The sequence below is a fragment of the Cnephaeus nilssonii genome (assembly GCF_951640355.1).
Source record: "Cnephaeus nilssonii genome assembly, chromosome: 17".
NCBI lineage: Eukaryota > Metazoa > Chordata > Mammalia > Chiroptera > Vespertilionidae > Cnephaeus > Cnephaeus nilssonii.
In genome coordinates this window covers 41,064,072-41,081,007 of record NC_137088.1, presented here as the reverse complement: position 1 = coordinate 41,081,007, position 16,936 = coordinate 41,064,072, and the positions used below count along the sequence as shown (strand labels likewise).

The 16,936-nt window shown below is 55.8% G+C and overlaps 1 protein-coding gene across 1 annotated transcript; it reads right to left on the bottom strand.

Annotated features, from left to right (window-relative positions):
* Nucleotides 1–556: 556 nt before the first annotated feature.
* On the bottom strand, nt 557–15,471 carry ITIH3 (inter-alpha-trypsin inhibitor heavy chain 3; the record flags this gene model as incomplete). The annotated part of the gene is made up of 20 exons (XM_079795020.1): nt 15,335–15,471; nt 14,688–14,708; nt 12,228–12,394; nt 12,042–12,146; nt 11,605–11,767; nt 10,949–11,062; nt 9,764–9,889; nt 9,358–9,474; nt 8,717–8,885; nt 8,017–8,142; nt 7,535–7,716; nt 6,172–6,357; nt 5,867–6,006; nt 5,065–5,219; nt 3,058–3,093; nt 2,814–2,927; nt 2,133–2,337; nt 1,281–1,450; nt 987–1,098; nt 557–686 (listed from the first exon to the last, which is right to left on the bottom strand). Exons 1-20 carry the CDS (start codon nt 15,425–15,427, stop codon nt 557–559), a joined length of 2,631 nt encoding a protein of 876 aa, XP_079651146.1. The 5' UTR covers nt 15,428–15,471.
* Between the last annotated feature and the right edge of the window lie 1,465 nt (nt 15,472–16,936).

The window sequence follows — 16,936 nt, the reverse complement described above, 5'->3', positions numbered from 1 at the left end:
GAATGGATGGATGGATGGATGGATGGATGGATGGATGGATGGATGGTTGGATGGACGGACGGACAGTGGGCGGGTGGTTGGATGGATGGCCTCTACAATCTGCTGCAGACTGTGCCAGCCCTGGAGGACTCTGCTTTGAGTCACAGAAGGACATCCAGGCCTGAAGGACTCAACAGGAGCTCCTGAGCAAGGATCAGACTTTCCTTATGAACCTTTTGGTCTCTGAATTGCACTCAGCCCTTCCCAACTTCTCAGAGACTCTTTGCTCCAGAGTCAATTTTTTTTTCATCATACATTTGACTTGCCAAAGTGTGACATCAACCAGCCCTGTCCTTCAGCCGCATTGCTGGGGAGGCCCAAAAAGCTGCCTTCCTAGGAGCCAGTCCTTCCTTTGAGCTGCCTCAGGTCCTGGCTGGTGTTCCCCAGAGCAGGGGCTGAGAGAGGCATGCACAGGCTGGCAGCGGTCAGGTTTCCACCGTGTCCTCTATGGTCAGAGCCCTCCCTCAGGCCTGGCTCTGTGCTCCGCTCCAAATGCCAGGTGAGCTGGGCCAGTCACTCAGAACAGGGCAGGGACAATGTAGTCTCTGTGGACACCATCAATCACCCCTTGGCCGTTGTTGTGGACGAACCAGCAGCCCACATATGTACCATTATGGACATCCTTCCTGTAGTCTTTCTGGTAGCCCCTGGAGAAAGGAGAGAGATACACAGGGTAGACAAGATGGCTGCTATGCTCATGGACCAAGGTTGGAAAAGGGTGTGATGTTGCCAACTACATAATTCTCTGGCCAAGAACGAGGTTGCATAGTTACTCTTTCTAGGGGGCTGCGTGTGGCCTTTCCCTGATACGGAAGGGCCAAGAGAGGGCCAAGACCCCAGAGGGAAATGGGGGCACCCCACAGAAGACCAATGTGTGTCGGCAGAGAGGGCTCTTTCCTCCTGGCTTGTTAATGGGCAGGGTGAGGGTGTCAGATGGGTCCCCTCACCTGGTGACTGCCAGCCGATGTTGCTTCACCAGCATTGTGGCATGTATCTTTGAGGGCTCATTGCCTGGGTTGAAGTCAGACACTTTAAAAGCAAGGGGGCGGAAGAATTGTCCTGGGAAGAAAAACATTTCCACTGTCAGCCCCTGCCATCGCCCAGGTAGCATGGCCACTGGCCTTCCAGGTTAAGGCAAGGGATGAGTGGGGTGCTGTGTGCTGGGCACAGAGTGGCTAGGATGGCCTTGCACATGGCTTTTCCCTCTGCCCTGCACAGTCTGAAGTTTCAGCATTCCATACCCAGCAGCCCGTGTGACTTTGTTGACATCTTGTCACTGTCCAGCACATAGAAGCCCAGATAGTTAAGGTGGACGGGATGTTTCTTCCACACCTGGTGCAGAACCACCTTAAAGGTAATCCCTTTTCCAAAGGAGACCACCAGAGCCTCCCTGCTGATCTTCACAGAGAACCTAGGGGAGAAGAGGAGGACAGCAGGGGCACAGTGGCCATGACACCAGGCATCTGAATCAAGGACATTGTGGCAGAGCCCTCCCTGTGCATGGCACCTGAGAACACACAGACTCCTGGAACTAGCTCAGGGCTGCTGGAGGAAAGACATGTCATGCATGCCAACTCTGCCTCCACTGAATGGATTCTTGCTCCTCTGTCAGCAGGAACGGGGCTGTCCTCGGAATCTGGTGGCCTGGGATCCAGTCCCAGCTCAGCCACTAGCTTCCTGGGCAGGTTCTTCCTTGTCTCTGAGCCTCAGAGGGAGTAACACTCCCGCCCTGCATACGAGGTTCTGGGTAATCTAAAGACATAGGAGAGGCTGAGCAGTTTGGGAACTAATAAATTCAGCCAGAGAAGATGCAAATAGGATTCTTGCTATTACCCTATTGCCACGTCTACCTGATCCTTGGATCCATGTAGCCCTTCCCTCAAGGTCAGCCCTATGAACTGTCCAGCTACCAATTCTGGTTCTCACAGGGGCCCTAGGAGTTGGATCAGGTCTCCCATGGTCACCCTCCCCCAGGGCAGGGGCTGAACTCTGAGGCCATCTGTCTTCCCTGTAACCCCGTATGGGCCTTCTGTCCTCAGATTTCTACAAATCCTTCAAGCCTCCTTCAATCGAGTCCTGGTATGGGGCCTTACCTTTCCGAGGTGACCGTGACTGAATCCAGCCAGCTGAAAGTACTCTGTGCAGCCCCATTCTGCAGAGTAATCTTCTCTGTGGTCACCTCTATCCGGAAGTCCATCGGAGCGTTGACAATGCCCACTTTGCCAAGGTAAGTCTTTCTGTTCTTAGAGTTAGAGCTGTTTCCCTTGTCACCAATGATCTGCCCATTTACTGTTAAGCCTGCCAGGGGCAAGGGGCAGTAAGAGACCAGCGAGATTTTCTGATCAGCTGGCCATTCAGGATGTGCCTTTCCCCTCAGCCAGACTTGCTGCGAGGTAGCAGAGCGGGGGTCCCCAGAAGAGACCAGTACTTGACAGTTAACCCCATCTGTTCCTAGACACTCTTGGGTCATGCTGGTGGCTGAGGGCCCACAGTGTAGACTGTCTCTTTGCCTGGCCCAGGAAGTATTATTGTTCAGAGGAAAACTATTCCCCAGCTGTAGGCTGAGTCCTGCCTGCAGGGCCAGCATGCCCTTAACTCTAACCCTCTCCCCAACACACTGGTCTTTGGGAACCTGGCTAGCCTGTGGTTCTGGACAGCCCTCTCCAACATGTAATCTACATAGAAAGATGGGAGCAATGTGGGCAGGACCTGGTCCATGTGCCCACCCTGGGGGTCTCCAGGCCTTGGCCCCAGCCCCACCCTGCAGCCCCCACCTGTAACAGGGTCCTGAATGAGGCGCAGCACTGTGCCTGGTTCTTCATCAATGTTGAAGCAGATGGCATCCTTGTTCCCTTGGACTTGGATGATGAAGTGGGGATCTCCATCCACTGAGGGCACATGAGAGAAAGGGCTAGGTGCTGGGGCCTCACCCTCTGGCCTCGGATGGACTCCTAGACAGGCAGGAGGCACTGGGCCCTGGACCCTGAGCCTTGCTCCCAGACGAGCCGGGGAACTCACCATAATAGTAGGGTTTAGAAGGAGGCTGGTAGCTGGCTGTGGACACAAAGGGAGAGAGGGCTGAACTAAACAAGCAGGCCTGGGGAGGCACCAGGACCCCACCCAGAGTTTGGTTCATACCCCTCCACTTTTTCTTCCTAATGCTTTCAACACCCACCCACCCCCATCTTCTCAGGATCCAACCATCTGCCTGCCCCAGGGAGCTGATTTAGGAAGACTCCAGGGGGGATGTGCAGGGCTGTGCTGGGGCAGGGGACTGTGGTCGAGGTGTATACTCACTCTGGTAAGCCATGGCGGGGGCCACTGAAAAAAGAAGCCAAAGGGCAGTCGTGAGCGGGGGCCTCGGGTGCCCTGTTCCCAACACCTGTGCCTTTTCCCTGTCTTGGGGCTACCAGTGCCCAGTGAAACCCCAGCACTGACAGAGGGTGGGGAGGTGAGCCTTAGCTTAGTATGTAGAAATGGGGCATGCCCGGGAACTTCTTTCTAGGACTGGCGGTGATATGGCTGTGATTTTAAGGCCAAGGGCGGGGCACTTTGACATGGCTAAAATGCACGCCATCAGAAGGTCAGCTTCTCTGTCATGAGTAATGCTCACAGCAGATCCTGTCCGCCTCTCTGGAACTCCTGCCCCATCCCTCGTTGGGGTGGGATGTGGCTTACAGCTGTCCTTGACAGTAACACACACACACACACACACACACACACACACACACACACACACACCATATGCACATACACACCAGTGATTTACATTTGACAGGGCTGTTCTAAGAGGAAAGCTGGATAGAACAACCAGTATTGATGGAGGTGAGGCAGGCAGGGGCTGGGTAGCTCTGCCTGGTGGTGATGGGCTTGTGAGGGGTGAGGCTCCAATTTTATGATGAGACACACACAGGGTGCTGTGAATTCCCCTCAGGCACTGCAACCAGGCTTCCTGGGCCAAATCCCCGGCTCAGCCACCTTTGGACAGAGTCCCTGGTCACACAGACCTAACGTCTGTTCCTCAGTTTACTCACAGTAAAATGAGAACCTTACTCAGAGGGTTGCCGTGGGACACATGTAGTGTGAGTGCCCGATGTGGGACATGCTCATTTTGCAGGCCACTAATACTCTCGTACGGACTGTCCGTCCTTGGACAGAGGACGCCATCTCCAGTCAACGGACATGGGCCCTGGCGCTCAGAGAGGGCAGACCTTGGCCCAAAGTTGCTCATGAGTGGTCAGCGGAGCTGGGACCTGAGCCCAGGCGTGCTTGGAAAGGCCTCCTGGGCTCTCTCTTATCTCCCTCCCGGGACGCCCACCCAGCTGCTGGCTGAAGCTCACCTGATTCCTGAGGCCCTGTGAGGGAATAAGGGGAGAGATGCGTTAGCAGCCACAGAGTCCTGGGGTCGGGGTCAATGTGATCAATATGCTGCCTGTCCAACCAGCCCCAGGCTGTGGGCCTCCCAGCAGCCAGCTGTGCTCCCGCAACAAGGAGCTCCTGGCCTGGCCTGGGCCTGCTCTTTGCCTCCCTTCGCTCCCAATGCCCACACCCCCAGCTCGTGTGACCAGTTGTGGGGATACTCAGGACTACCCTCTTGAGGTATGGTGAGCAGGCCTGGTCCCAGCCTCTAGCTCTCAGAGCCTCTTCCTCTCGCCATCCCCAGGCGTGTGCTCAGGGCCTAGCTTTAAGGCTGGGAGTGCTTCTTCCTGTCTAACTGAGCCCTTCCATGTTGCAGCCTAAGTCCCTCTCCCGGAAGTGACCCTGGGCAGGGGACTCACTCCTGTACTCATATCCCTTTAGAGACTCAGAGGATCCTGATCACCCCATCTCCCACTGTCCCTGCTGATGGCTTCACTCCCTCCAAACACGCTTCCCAGCGCTTGGCCAGTTTTCCTTCAGTGCCCCGGGGCCTGCTCCTCTTCAGTGGGGCTGGGTCTCCCCAGCCTGGCCCACTCCTCTCAGGACACCCAAGGCCTGGCCCTAGAGGAAGGCCTCCAAGTTATGGCCTTCACTCCCCATGCCCACCTTCCCCAGGCTTGTCAGCAATAGCCATCTGGTTGTCATTGTCCTCAGGCTTGGTCACCACCATGGACGTCAGTGGAGTCACAAAGTGGTACTTGAGGGACAGGTCCAGGGCCTGGGCTGTGAGGTTCTCCTTCTCACTTCCATGGGCATTCTTGCTGTAGGGAGGGGCGTGGCAAGAGGGTTAGCCTGGAGCTCAGCTCCCTGTCCATCTTCCCTGCTCTGACGCCCAGCACCAGGCCAGGAGCCCCAGCGGCAGCCCAGGACCCCCTATGCGCAGGGCGGAGCCTGCTAGTGCTCAGAAAAACTTCTTCACCAGCTCCCTGGGACAGATGGACAGGCTGTGCTTTCTCTCTGAGGGGGCCTCCATTTCCCCAGCTATAAAATATAAGGGGCTTGCAATGGCCACCGCAACAGCCACTCCTGGTGAGTGCTCAGCAGGTGCCAGGCCCTGTATCAGGGGCTTCACAGGCTAGTCCCTCCTTAAGGGAGTTGACATGATTCTCCAATGGGTCCCAGCTCTGCCCTCTGGGTACTGAGGCTGGGCCCCAGCCTTGGCCCCTCCATCACTGCCCCCTGATGTCAGGCTGGGCTCTGCCGTGGAAAACATTCTGATGGACTGGGTAGAAAAGAGGGAAGGCCAGCTGGGCATGTGCATGGGGTGTACTTCCTGGGGTGTGGGAAAGTCATCTTCCTCTTGGGCACCCACAGAGCAGTGCCAGCCAGGGGCAGGCACAGGGAGATGCTCTAGCAGTGCCAGGGCCCAGTGTGGGATCAAGCTCTGTGAGGGTTGGTCCTGGGTCACCGTTTGTCCAGCAGCTGCTCAATGGTGAGGTAGGCCCAGAGCCGCTCAATGTAGCTCCCGAAAATGTAGTCCTGCTCCTGCAGGGCCTTCTCCATCTCCTTCAAGTCCACCTCCTCTGTGAAGGTCAGGTCAGTGAGCGCCTGGGGCAGGGGTGGGAGAAGGTGAGAGGCGTAAGGAATGGAGGCCTGAAGCCAGGTGAGCCTGATTCAGGGGCGGCCACTGCTGGACCGTCAGCCTGTAGACACAGGCTCCATCATTGATTGATCCCCCATTCCCAGCCCATATCCAGGCCCAGCCCAGCTTACCCCGTGGCCCTTCACATCTGCCTTAAAGTTGTTCATGTCCTCGTCCACCAGGCGCCCAGCCACCACGATCTCAGAGCCATCATAGAAGTGCTGGTAAGTGTTCCGGGTCAGGTCCAGGATAGCGTTCTCAGGGTACTCCACCTCCACTCCCGTCAGCAGCGGGTTGGCCACCTCCTCATAGAAGCCCTGGAGTCCAGAGAGGGGACCTGGTCATCTCAGGCCACCAGGACAGCGGGCCTGGAGAGGAGTGTGGGAGGGTTCTCACTGATGCCTCCAAAAGTTGTTGAGTCCCACAGGCTGGGCTGAGCCTGGCCCGATCTCCACTTCTACATGGCCCTGGCTTTGCTCTTCAGTGAGTGGGAGCCCCCTCCGGCTCCTCCACCCCATTCCAGCCCACCTCTCACACCCAGAAAAATACAAGCGTTCTTGCACTTAGAAAGCACTCATGAAATGTTTGTTGGCATGAAGGGAAGGAGGAGAGAAGGACAAGAGGAGAGACTGGCTAGAGAAGGTGTCGGGTGGGAGCAGGTGGGATGGAGGCCCAGGGGTCCACGGCAGAGCGGGAGATGCAGGCACCTGGGCCAGGAAGGATTGGGGTTGCCAGATTTAGTGAATGAAATACAGGACATGTTGTTAAATTGGAATGTCAGATAAACAAGAAGTTAATTTTTGTTATAAGTATGTCTGTTATAGGCTGAATTGTGTACCCCCAAAATACCCAAAATATGTAGGTTAAATTCCTTATCCCCAGTCCCTCAAGATGTGGCCTTGTTTGGGGACAGGGTCTTTACAGAGGTAACCAATTCAAAATGAGGTCATTGGTATGGACCCCAATCCAATGTGACTGGTGTCCTTATTGAAAAGGGGACAGACACACACAGGGGAGAGGATGGGAAGAGACAAGGAGAAGCCCTGGAGAGAGGCCTGGCAGATCCCCCCTCGGGCCCTCAGAAGGAACCAACCCTGCCGACACCTTCATCTTGGACTTCCAGCCTCCAGAACTGTGAGAGAGTACATTTCTGCTGTAAGCCTCTCGGTTTGTAGCCCTTTGTCCTGGCAGCCCCAGCAAACTAATGCTGTGTCCTATGCAACCTTTAGGGCAGACTTACACTAAAAAAGTACTTTTTTTTTCTTTACAGAAATTCATATTTAACCAATGTCCTATACTTGCTCTGGCAATCCTATGGAGGAACCTCTTCCGTGCAGCCCGATGACCACGTAGAACCATTAATGATGGGTAAGAACCAGAGGTAGATTTCAATTAAGAGGAAGTTCTTTCTAATTATTGAAATGATCACCCAATGGCACAGCTCCCTGAGGAAGGAGTGAGCCCCTCATTCCTGGAGGGCAAGACAAGGCATACCTGCAGCTGCAAGTTGGCATCGGAATCCTCATAAATGCGCCGGGCGAACCCACCGTTCTCCAGGGCCAAGCTTTCCAGGAAGTTATAATTCAGATTGTTGCCAAAGCCCAGGGTGTATAAGGGGAACCTGCCTCCAATGGCACTCAGCACGTTCTCCTGTATCTTAGCGGGTCTGCTCTCACCTGCAGGATAAAGGGGTGTTCACACTCTAGCGACCACCCGGACAACTGTCTGGACCCGCTCTGTCTGAGGAGATCTGACTCCTGCACGTGCAGTGTGGGTGGCCTCATGGCCAGGAGCCTTTGTCCGGCCAGAGGGTGGGCAGCCCTGGCAGGGGGAGGCAGGTCCCTGACCTCGAGGGGCTCACAGTCGGCAAGAGCACTGGGGAGAGCTGCCCAAGGTATTACAGCAAGCGGGCTACAGAGCCAGGAGGGGCAGCCATGCACTGTAATTCTGATTAAGAGCCACGGCCCCCGCCTCACCAACATTGGCGTCCCCGTCAGTCAGCATGATGACGATGGAGGTGCTCCTCTCCGGCACTCTGTGCTCCTCCCGGGCCTTGTTCAGCATGCTGATGCCTCTCAGCAGCCCGTCGTTGATGTTGGTCACTGACACACAGAGAGCACCATGGGAGTGGGTCCTCAGGGGACCACCGTGGAGGAGGGGGTTGGAACATTAGGCCCTGCTCCTGTGCACAAGGACTCTGTCTGCCAGTACATGGTGGTACTCAGTAAATACTGCCTAGTGAGTGAAGAATGAATGGTTTACCCTTTCAAATGGGGTAAAACCTGCCTCTCAGGGTTGCTGTAGGGATAGAAGCACCTGGTGATGGTCAAAACAATTTGGGAAACAGTCAGGTGGACTCCCAGCCCTTCACTGGGAGGAGAGGGGAGCAGTAAAGACATCACTTGTGATTTTCCATAAGAAACGACCAACGGTAAAGGTTCTCTGTGGCCTTATCTTGCTGAGAGTTGTGGTTCACCAGCATCATGGGATAGAAACAGACAGATGGGTTTTCTTAGACCCTGAGATTAAGCATGAGGATCCTACCCCATGCCCAGCTCTAACCCCAGCCAGGGTCTGCCGGCCTGGCCAGCAAACCTGTGCCCCAGGGAGGAGGGAAACAGGCTGCTCAGGCAGAGGGAGGGGCAGTGAGAACGTTGCTCTCCCCTCTGTTCTTACTTCCTCGATCTCTAATGTTCTTCACAAACTCCCTGGCCTCCTGGATGTTGTCAGGAGTGGCTTGAATTAAAGTGTCTTTCCAAGTGGTCACATCATCAGCAAACAGGATGAAGTTCAGGTAGTCCTCCTCTTTTATATCCTCCAGGATTTTGAGGAGGGCATCCCTTGTCTGGGAAAGAGAAAGACAGGCAGACAAGAAGCTGGGAGAGGGAGCCACAGACAGCCTGGTGTCTTCGCAGCTGGGGCTGGCAGTGGGGCCCCTGTGACCTGCAACAATGGGGTGGACATTGGTGCCCCTTTTATCCTTTTCTTCTTCCTCCTCTTTCATTGGAAACATCAGCTTTGTCAACTTAAAACAAAACTGTCGCCCAGCCTGGGTGGCTCAGTTGGTTGGAGTGTTGTCCCATACACCAAAGAGGTTGTAGGTTTGATTTCTGGTCAGGGCAAATACCTAGGTTGAAGGATCAATCTTCAGTTGGTGCACCTACAGGAGGCTACCGATTTATGTTTGTCTCTCATATCAATGTTTCTCTCCCCCTGCCTTCCCCTCTCTCTATAAATCTGGAAACATATCCTCGGGTGAGATTTTTTATTAATATCTACCCCTCCACCCCCACCCCCACTTGCACAGAGGCTAGTACCTGCTCCAGTTTCCGGCCGTACATGGAGCCGCTGACATCAATCACGAAGACCACATTCTTAGGCACCACAGGAAGGCCTTGAGGTGCAAAGAAGTGCACAAAGTAGCCATTGACTATCTGGAAAGGGGAGAGAGAGACTAGAGGTCATGTCCATGAAGTAACCACATGGTGGCTACTCTTGCAAATAAAAACTGACATTTAGCAGGGCGAGAAGAAGATGTCCGATTTGGGTAAGTGTGCCACACATGTTCTGGGCCGCCTGCCACCCCATGCCCTGCAGGAAACATGGCCTTGGACCCAGTATCCAGGGGGATGGCCCTAGATGCAGCTGCGGCCCCTCCCGCACCAGCCCTCACTCCACTGTGATGCGGAATCCATCAGCCTGATGAAGTCAGTAGGGAGGTACCTGCACGTTGGCTGGAGACTCTCTGTTCACATCGTAGGTTATGATGAAGTCTCCGTTGAGGAGCGTGTCTCCACAGGTTTGGCATGAACGCTGTTGGTCCAAGCTGGGCTTGAAGGACACATGGCCCTGAGGGAGGGAGATGGAGGGTCTTGCTCAGCTTGTCCAGGCACTGCCCACTGCAGACCTCAGCCCATGGGTGCCTTGGGGGCTGAGGCACAGCCCTCAGAGGGAAAAGCCCAGGGGTGGGCACCCGGCAGTCCTGCCACCACCCAGCATACACTGGACTTCCTGAGCACTTCTCTCTCCTCGGAGATCAGGGGAAACTTGGAGGACAGTGGCCTTATCTGACTCAGCCTTTGTCTTTCCCTGTGCAGCTAAGTCGCTGTGTTCAGCCTACTTGGCCTTCAGCACTGAGAAGCCACTTACGGAGGGGAGCTTTGCACCATGAAAAGGAACGTCATGTTGGGTGGTATGTGTTGGTGCCCAGAGGAGGAGGAGGAGAAAGGGAGCAAAGCAGGGAGGTGGGAGAGGGCACTGCCCTGCAGAAGCCAGCAGCCCTCTGAGTGTGTGCTCCTTGGGCCTCCCCTTGAAGTTCTGAGTGACATAGGTTTGCTCTTCAAGTAAACATGCATGCATCCACAGCCCATGGTCAGCAAGTCCCTGGAATAGTAGGGGCCTTGGGGATCACAGTCAACCACTAGCACCAAGAATAAAGTTCCCATTCAATTTCCACCCCCTCAATGTGGAGTGAGCAGATCTAACTGACTGCCTCTGGCCTCAGTGTCCTTATCTGTAAAACAGGGGCAGTACCCTGTCCTGCCTACCTCCCAAGGGAGAATGAGACTGGGCTTTATAAATGGTCCCACCCACACATACACATACCAGTTCCAACACAAGCACTTTGAGGTAATCAAGCACCCCTACTGGCACTGCTGAAACTGGGAGACAGGACGAGGGGTTGGCCAAGGGCTGCTGGGGCATGTCAGTTCCTCCAGCATGTCGTCCTCAGCAAGCAGCACCCTGCCTCCAGCATCCCCACTGCTGACCCAGATGGCCAGGGAGACAGTGATGGCAGCAGATAGACACATGTTCACTAGCATCAGCCAAGCCCTAGGGCTCAGACTGGTCCTGCTAGGGACTGGGTTCCTGCCCCTGCCCCCCAGGCCTGAGAGGCATCTATACCACCTTTTTCCCTGAGAAGGACTTGGTGAGGGCGCTTCCCAGCAGGTCATTGGTGATGAAAGAGGCCTCAGCATCCAGCATGCTAATGCCCTGGGGCTCAAAGATGTCTACCTGGATCTGCAATGTGCAAAGGTAAGGAGATGTTACTCAGTGACAGTACAGAGGCCAACCTCTAGGACAGGGCCCACAGAGATGGGTCAGTGATGGTGCAGGGACCAGCTTCTAGCACAACTCTGTGACAGCCACCCTGGTGTCTCCCACCAAGAAAATGACCCAAAGGGCCCGTGAAGGGTACTCTAACCCCAAAGCTCTCCAATCGCCTGCCAGATGGTGTCCAATTTCCACCATGAAATCATTTCAGATCTCATGAAGGTAGAGCACCATTATAACCAGTTACCAGCTATACAGAGACACTTTGTGATGTTGCCTCAAGTGCCCAGCATCCAAAAATCTGGGTGAGTCCAGCTCAGCCTCCTCCTCCCCTTGGCCCAGTTGCTATGGCCAGAGCCATTGTAATTCCCCCAAGCTTCCTCAACCAAGTGGTGAGGCCTGGACTTCTGTGACTTTGACCTTGCTCCGAGGTCCACCCCAGAGGCCCTTCCCCAACCTCCCATCCTGTGCCCACAGTTTCAGCAGGGCCTGCAGAGATGTATGATTACCTCAAAGTCCTTGACCAGTTGTTTGGGCTGGACCTTAAGATACATCTCGTACTTGCCCTTGTTCCTCTTCAGCAGCTCTTCGTAGGTTAGCTCAAACGTGACTTTGCTGCCCGCAGCCACATTGACTGACACCGTGAATTTCTCCAACTTCCGCCCAGAGGCCCTGAATGGGGTGCAAGACAGCGACTGCCCCACAGACTGCACAATTCCACCCATCCTGAGCTTTGGGTTCAAGTCAGCCCCTTGGGGGAGACACCTACTCACTCTAAGCCTCTTTTACCTCAACATCAAAATGGGATAATGTTGTGAGAATTACGGACACATTTTGCAATAATAATAATAACAACAACAACAACAACAACTACAACTGCTGCCATTGTTGTTTGCATCCCTTACAGACCAGACATTCTCCCCAAGGCCTGGGTCTCCGAACTTACTTGACCAAACCAGCTGTCTTGCCCTGGGACACAGCCTTTTCATACTGCTTCTTGGCGACTTCCTTCTCCTTGACATTACCAGGGTAGGTAACACCGTCGATGGTCCTGCAGGGAAAGAGTTGGGGGGCTCATGCTGGGCCAGACTCCCCTCCAGAGCCCAGAGCCAGCAGCCATGGGGACACCCACAGCGTGAAGTTGGTGATGAAAGCAGTCTTGGGCAGCTCCACATCAAAGGAAACCTCCTTGGCGACATCTGCCCGGTTGACGGCCCTCGTGGTGACAACATTGTGAGCAAAGCGGGAGGTCACCTTGCAGCTGACCTTGGTACTGTAGACCTCAATGTCGTCAGTCTTCTGTGGGAGAGGGGATGGTGATCAGTGGTGACCTGCCAACGCGGGCCCTGGGAAAGGAGGTCTTCAACCTGGCCTCTCCCCTTCCAAACTCCCTTTGCAGATTCCAAAGGCCCTGCCTGGGAAGCATCCCAGTCACCCGTGTCGGAAGCCTGGTGGCCTCCTCCATCCCCTGTTCAGTTGGCCACCACTGTCCTGATGATGGGCGCCTGGCAGTCCCGGTGCCCCTGGCCTGCGTGGGCCTTCCTGAGCACCTCTCTCCCCTCGGAGACCAGGGCCTGCTTGGAGGGCAGAGGCCTTGTCTGATTCAGCCTTTGTTTCTCCCTGTTCACTGGGCCCCACAGGTTCCTTAGCTCAGCCTATCTCCTTGCTCAGCAGGAAGAAGTCACTTAGGAAGGGGGGTTTTGCACCATGAGAAGGAACTTCACATTATGCCAAGAGGAGAGGGCGAGGGGAGGGAGCAAGCCAGGGATCAAGGAGGGTGAAATGAGGGAGGCTCTAGGGCCGTGATGGCGAACCTATGACATGCGTGTCAGCACTAAATATTTAGTTTTTGGTTTATTAAATACAATCTTACCTTATAATAGAGAAACATGCAAATTGACCGCACCTCCGCTATGCCCACGATTGGGCCGGCAGGAGGCTGGGGGCGGGACTCCGGGTGGCATATCCACCGTTGAGAAGATCAAGATGGCGGTGCCCAGTGGCCGGGCCCATGCCGCCACTCCCGGGGGTGCCTGGGGCGATCGGCACCCCAGGGGGCGTGGCCAGACCCATCGGCACCCCGGGGGGGGCGTGGCCGGACCCATGCCGCTGCTCCCGGGGGTGCCTGGGGCCATCGGCACCACGGGGGGGCGTGGCCCCTCCCGGGGGTTCCTGGGGCGATCGGCACCCCGGGGGGGCGTGGCCCTGCCCATGCTGCCCCTCCCGGGGGTCCCGGGGCGATCAGCCACCCGGGGGGGGCGTGGTGGCCGGCCCCTCCCGCCCCTCCCGGGGGTCCCGGGGGCGATAGGCCACGGGGGGGGGGTGCGGGGGGGCGTGGCCCGGCCCCTCCCGCCCCTCCCGCCGCTCCTGGATGTCCCAGGGGCCGAGGCTTTCCGGGACTTGGGCACCAGCGGGGAGCCTGCACCGATCGCAGGAAACCACTGGGGGTCGGCTCCTGCGATCCTTAGCAAGGATGTTGGGTGCCGCGGAGCCCAAGGCCACCGCCTGGGGCCAAGCCCCGACCCTGAAAAAGGCAGAAGGCGGTGGCCACAGCCAAGGCCTGGGTCCCTGGTGCCAGCAGAAAACTGGTGCAGGCAGCCAGGTGAATGAAGGTCTATTGCACGAATTTTCATGCAAACGGGCTACTAGTTATATATAACAATTATACATTTATGTTATTTAAACTATAAATATCGCGAAATAATTTTTTTCCTCAAAGTAACACACTACCCAAGTTATACTCAGTTTTTTGGCAAAGTTTGACACACCAAGCTCAAAAGGTTGCCCATCACTGCTCTAGGGAGATCGTCTGGGTTAAACATGGCCTCCTTAACCATGTCATCTGTTTCCATGCAGCTAATAACCAGTGAGATCTTGTACAAAACAAATCTGACCCTGTTCCCTTCCTTGAAAAACCCTCCCGTGCTTTCCATTGCCCTCAGGACAGTGTTCTCCATGTTCAGAGGTCCTCCAGGCAGGTCCTGTCAGCTCACCCTGGGGCTCCAGCCAAGCCAGCTCTCTGCCCCTCTGACCCAGGGGAGGGGGGGAGGGGGTCAGAGACCTGTCCCAGCTCTTCCTGCTCACCTTTCACACTTGCATTGAGAAAGCTCGCCCTCTACCTCCTACTGTGCCCTTTGGTGATTGTGTGATTCTACCTCCCAAATAGGCACTTATTTCCTGTGCTGACAAGAGAGTGTGGGGCAGGACTTCATGCCACCAGTATTCTCTTTCCCCGGGGGCCAGGGGGAGGGTGAACTGAGGGAGGCTCTAGGGAATCGTCTGGGGTTAAATGTGGATATGAAGATGCTCCGTGAGGGTGTGACAGGGCCTTTCACTGCACACCCAGTACCAGCAACTGCTTGGGAAGTGTTTGTGGAAGGAAGGACGGTGCAATGGCCATCCTGGACTGCATCTGGAGAGGTCAGGGGGCATGGTTCTATGACACTCTTTCCTGGGGGTCGTGGACGTCTTCCAGGGTAGGGGCTGTGAGCTGTGTGTCTGCTGTGCAGGACCTGTGCTATGGCCCAACTCTTCAGCTGTTGGGCAACCAGCTCCCCCCTCCCCATGCCCCCTCCCTGGTGAAAGTCCTCACCTCTTCCCCGACGCTGCGTTTCTGGAAAAGCAAAGACAAACACACTGTCAGGTCAAGGCCAAGGCCACTGTGGCTGGGGGGCAGGTTCTTGGCAGACGCCAGGGTTCAGTGGTGACCCACACGTACCCTTTGATGGGCCTCTGGATGTAGGACCCACCTGGAGCCAAGGAAGGGCTCTGAATAGATGGGGAAACTGAGATCTGGAGAGAGCAGGTCTCAGGCTACCCAGAGGAGAGGACAGGGCTTTTCCCTGCTGCACAGACCTCGGCTCACTCTGCCTGTCCCTGCACCGGGTCCATGAGGCCTCCCCCAGAGCACCCCGCACCATGCACACCACAGGCTCAGCCCAGCCCTTCCTAGGCGCCTCTGCCCTTTTCTCAGAGGTGGACCTGCACAGCTGCTCTGTGAGGTGAGCAGTTCCTGGTGTATCACCCATTTGACAGGTGGGGAAACAGAGGCCCAGGGAAATTTAAGAGCCTTGCCCAGAATCAAAGGGTAAGTTTGGAGCCCAGTCCTCCCAAATCCCAGCCTGTCCCCTGCAGCTCATGACCCCGCCCTCTACCTCCACCTCCCCCATGTGGAGGGCCACCCAGGCTGGGACCTCTGCCCTGTGATGGACCCAGATTGTGAAGAGAGGACAGACTTACCTCAAGTGGCCGGGAGGGGCTTCTTGGGAAGCCATAGGCCACCGAGATGGAGAGCAGGGCCACGATGAGGCAGGGCCACCGAGCAGACGCCATCGCTGAGCTCGCAGGCCTGGCCCGCGGTCTTTATATGAGCCAGCTGACCGGTGGGGTCAGTGACCTCCAGCAGTGCGGGAGGCAGAGGCTGTCCGGGAAGCCAGCGTGTGGATGGAGTAACAGAACCTGGATTTGCCTGAACCAAAGGGGCCCCATGGTTATTGTCAACAGCGTGTGAACTTCACTCCCAGCGGCTGGGGGACATGGAGGCCTGGGGTAAGCGGAAGCTGTGTGCTGGCAAATGGGCCCTGGGACTCCCTGGGTGGGGACAATGGTGACAAGGTGTGGAGTCACATTTAGAGCAAACAGCCTAAATCTCCCAGCCTCGCTGGCTCTTACCCACACCACTGGCTGGGCCCCTGGATCGCAGCCACCCCCTGCTCAAGGCGCCAGGGCACAGAACCGGACCCATCACTCTAAGGCTCCCATTCCCATGGCTGCAGCCCTTGCTCATTAGCCTTCTCTGGTTCTCATGGCCCAGGGAAAAGGTGAACCCCAAGTCCTGTGGCCTGATTCCAACTTGCTTTTCTGCACTTTCTCTCCGCCCACTGGCATGCCCTCCCCTAGTCTGCACATCGCTTCTCTCATCTCTGCCCCCACTGTGCCCTCCTCCGGAGCCCTCCTCTTTCATCCCCTGGCTGACCACAGGCAGCTTGCTGCATCGGTACCCTGTGTTGAGGTTTGCATGTTGAGGACTGATTTCGGCCTCTAGATTCTGGGCTCCCGGAGGGCCAGGCCATGTCACATTCATCCCTGAGTTCCCAGGGCTTGGCCAGTGACTCAGCTGCCTTCAGTTTCTTAAAGAGTCATTTCCCGCCCTGGCAGGGGTGCTCAGTTGGTTGGAGCATCATCCATACGCCAAAATATTATGGGTTCGGTTCCTGGTCTGGGCACATACCTGGGTTGCAGGTTTGCTTCCCAGTCAGGGCACATACCTGCGTTTTGGATTTGATCCCTAGTTGGGGCACGTGCAGGAAACAACAGATCAATGTATCCCTCTCTCCCGCTCTCCCTTCCTCTCTCTCTGAAAATCACTGAAAACCTGTCCTCAGGTGAGGATTAAAAAAAGAGAGAGAGTCATTTTCCAACAGTGTCCACTGAGGCTAGAAGCTTCGGAGGCAGGGTCTGGTCCCCTCCTAGTGGGCAAGGAGACTCCTAGGCCACACGAGGTCCCTAGCAGCCCCTGGATCTTCCAGAGTGGCAGCTATGAGCAAAGTGACCCAGTAACCCTCCCACTTAACCACTCTCTCTGTTTTTTTTCCCTTTAATACATATATATATATATATATATTTTTTTAAATATATATTGTATTGATTTTTTACAGAGAGGAAGAGATAGGGATAGAGAGTTAGAAACATCGATGAGAGAGAGACATCGATCAGCTGCCTCTTGCACACCCCCTACTGGGGATGTGCCCACAACCAAGGTACATGCCCTTGACCGGAATCGAACCTGGGACCCTTGAGTCCGCAGGCCGACGCTCTATCCACCGAGCCAAACCGGTTTCA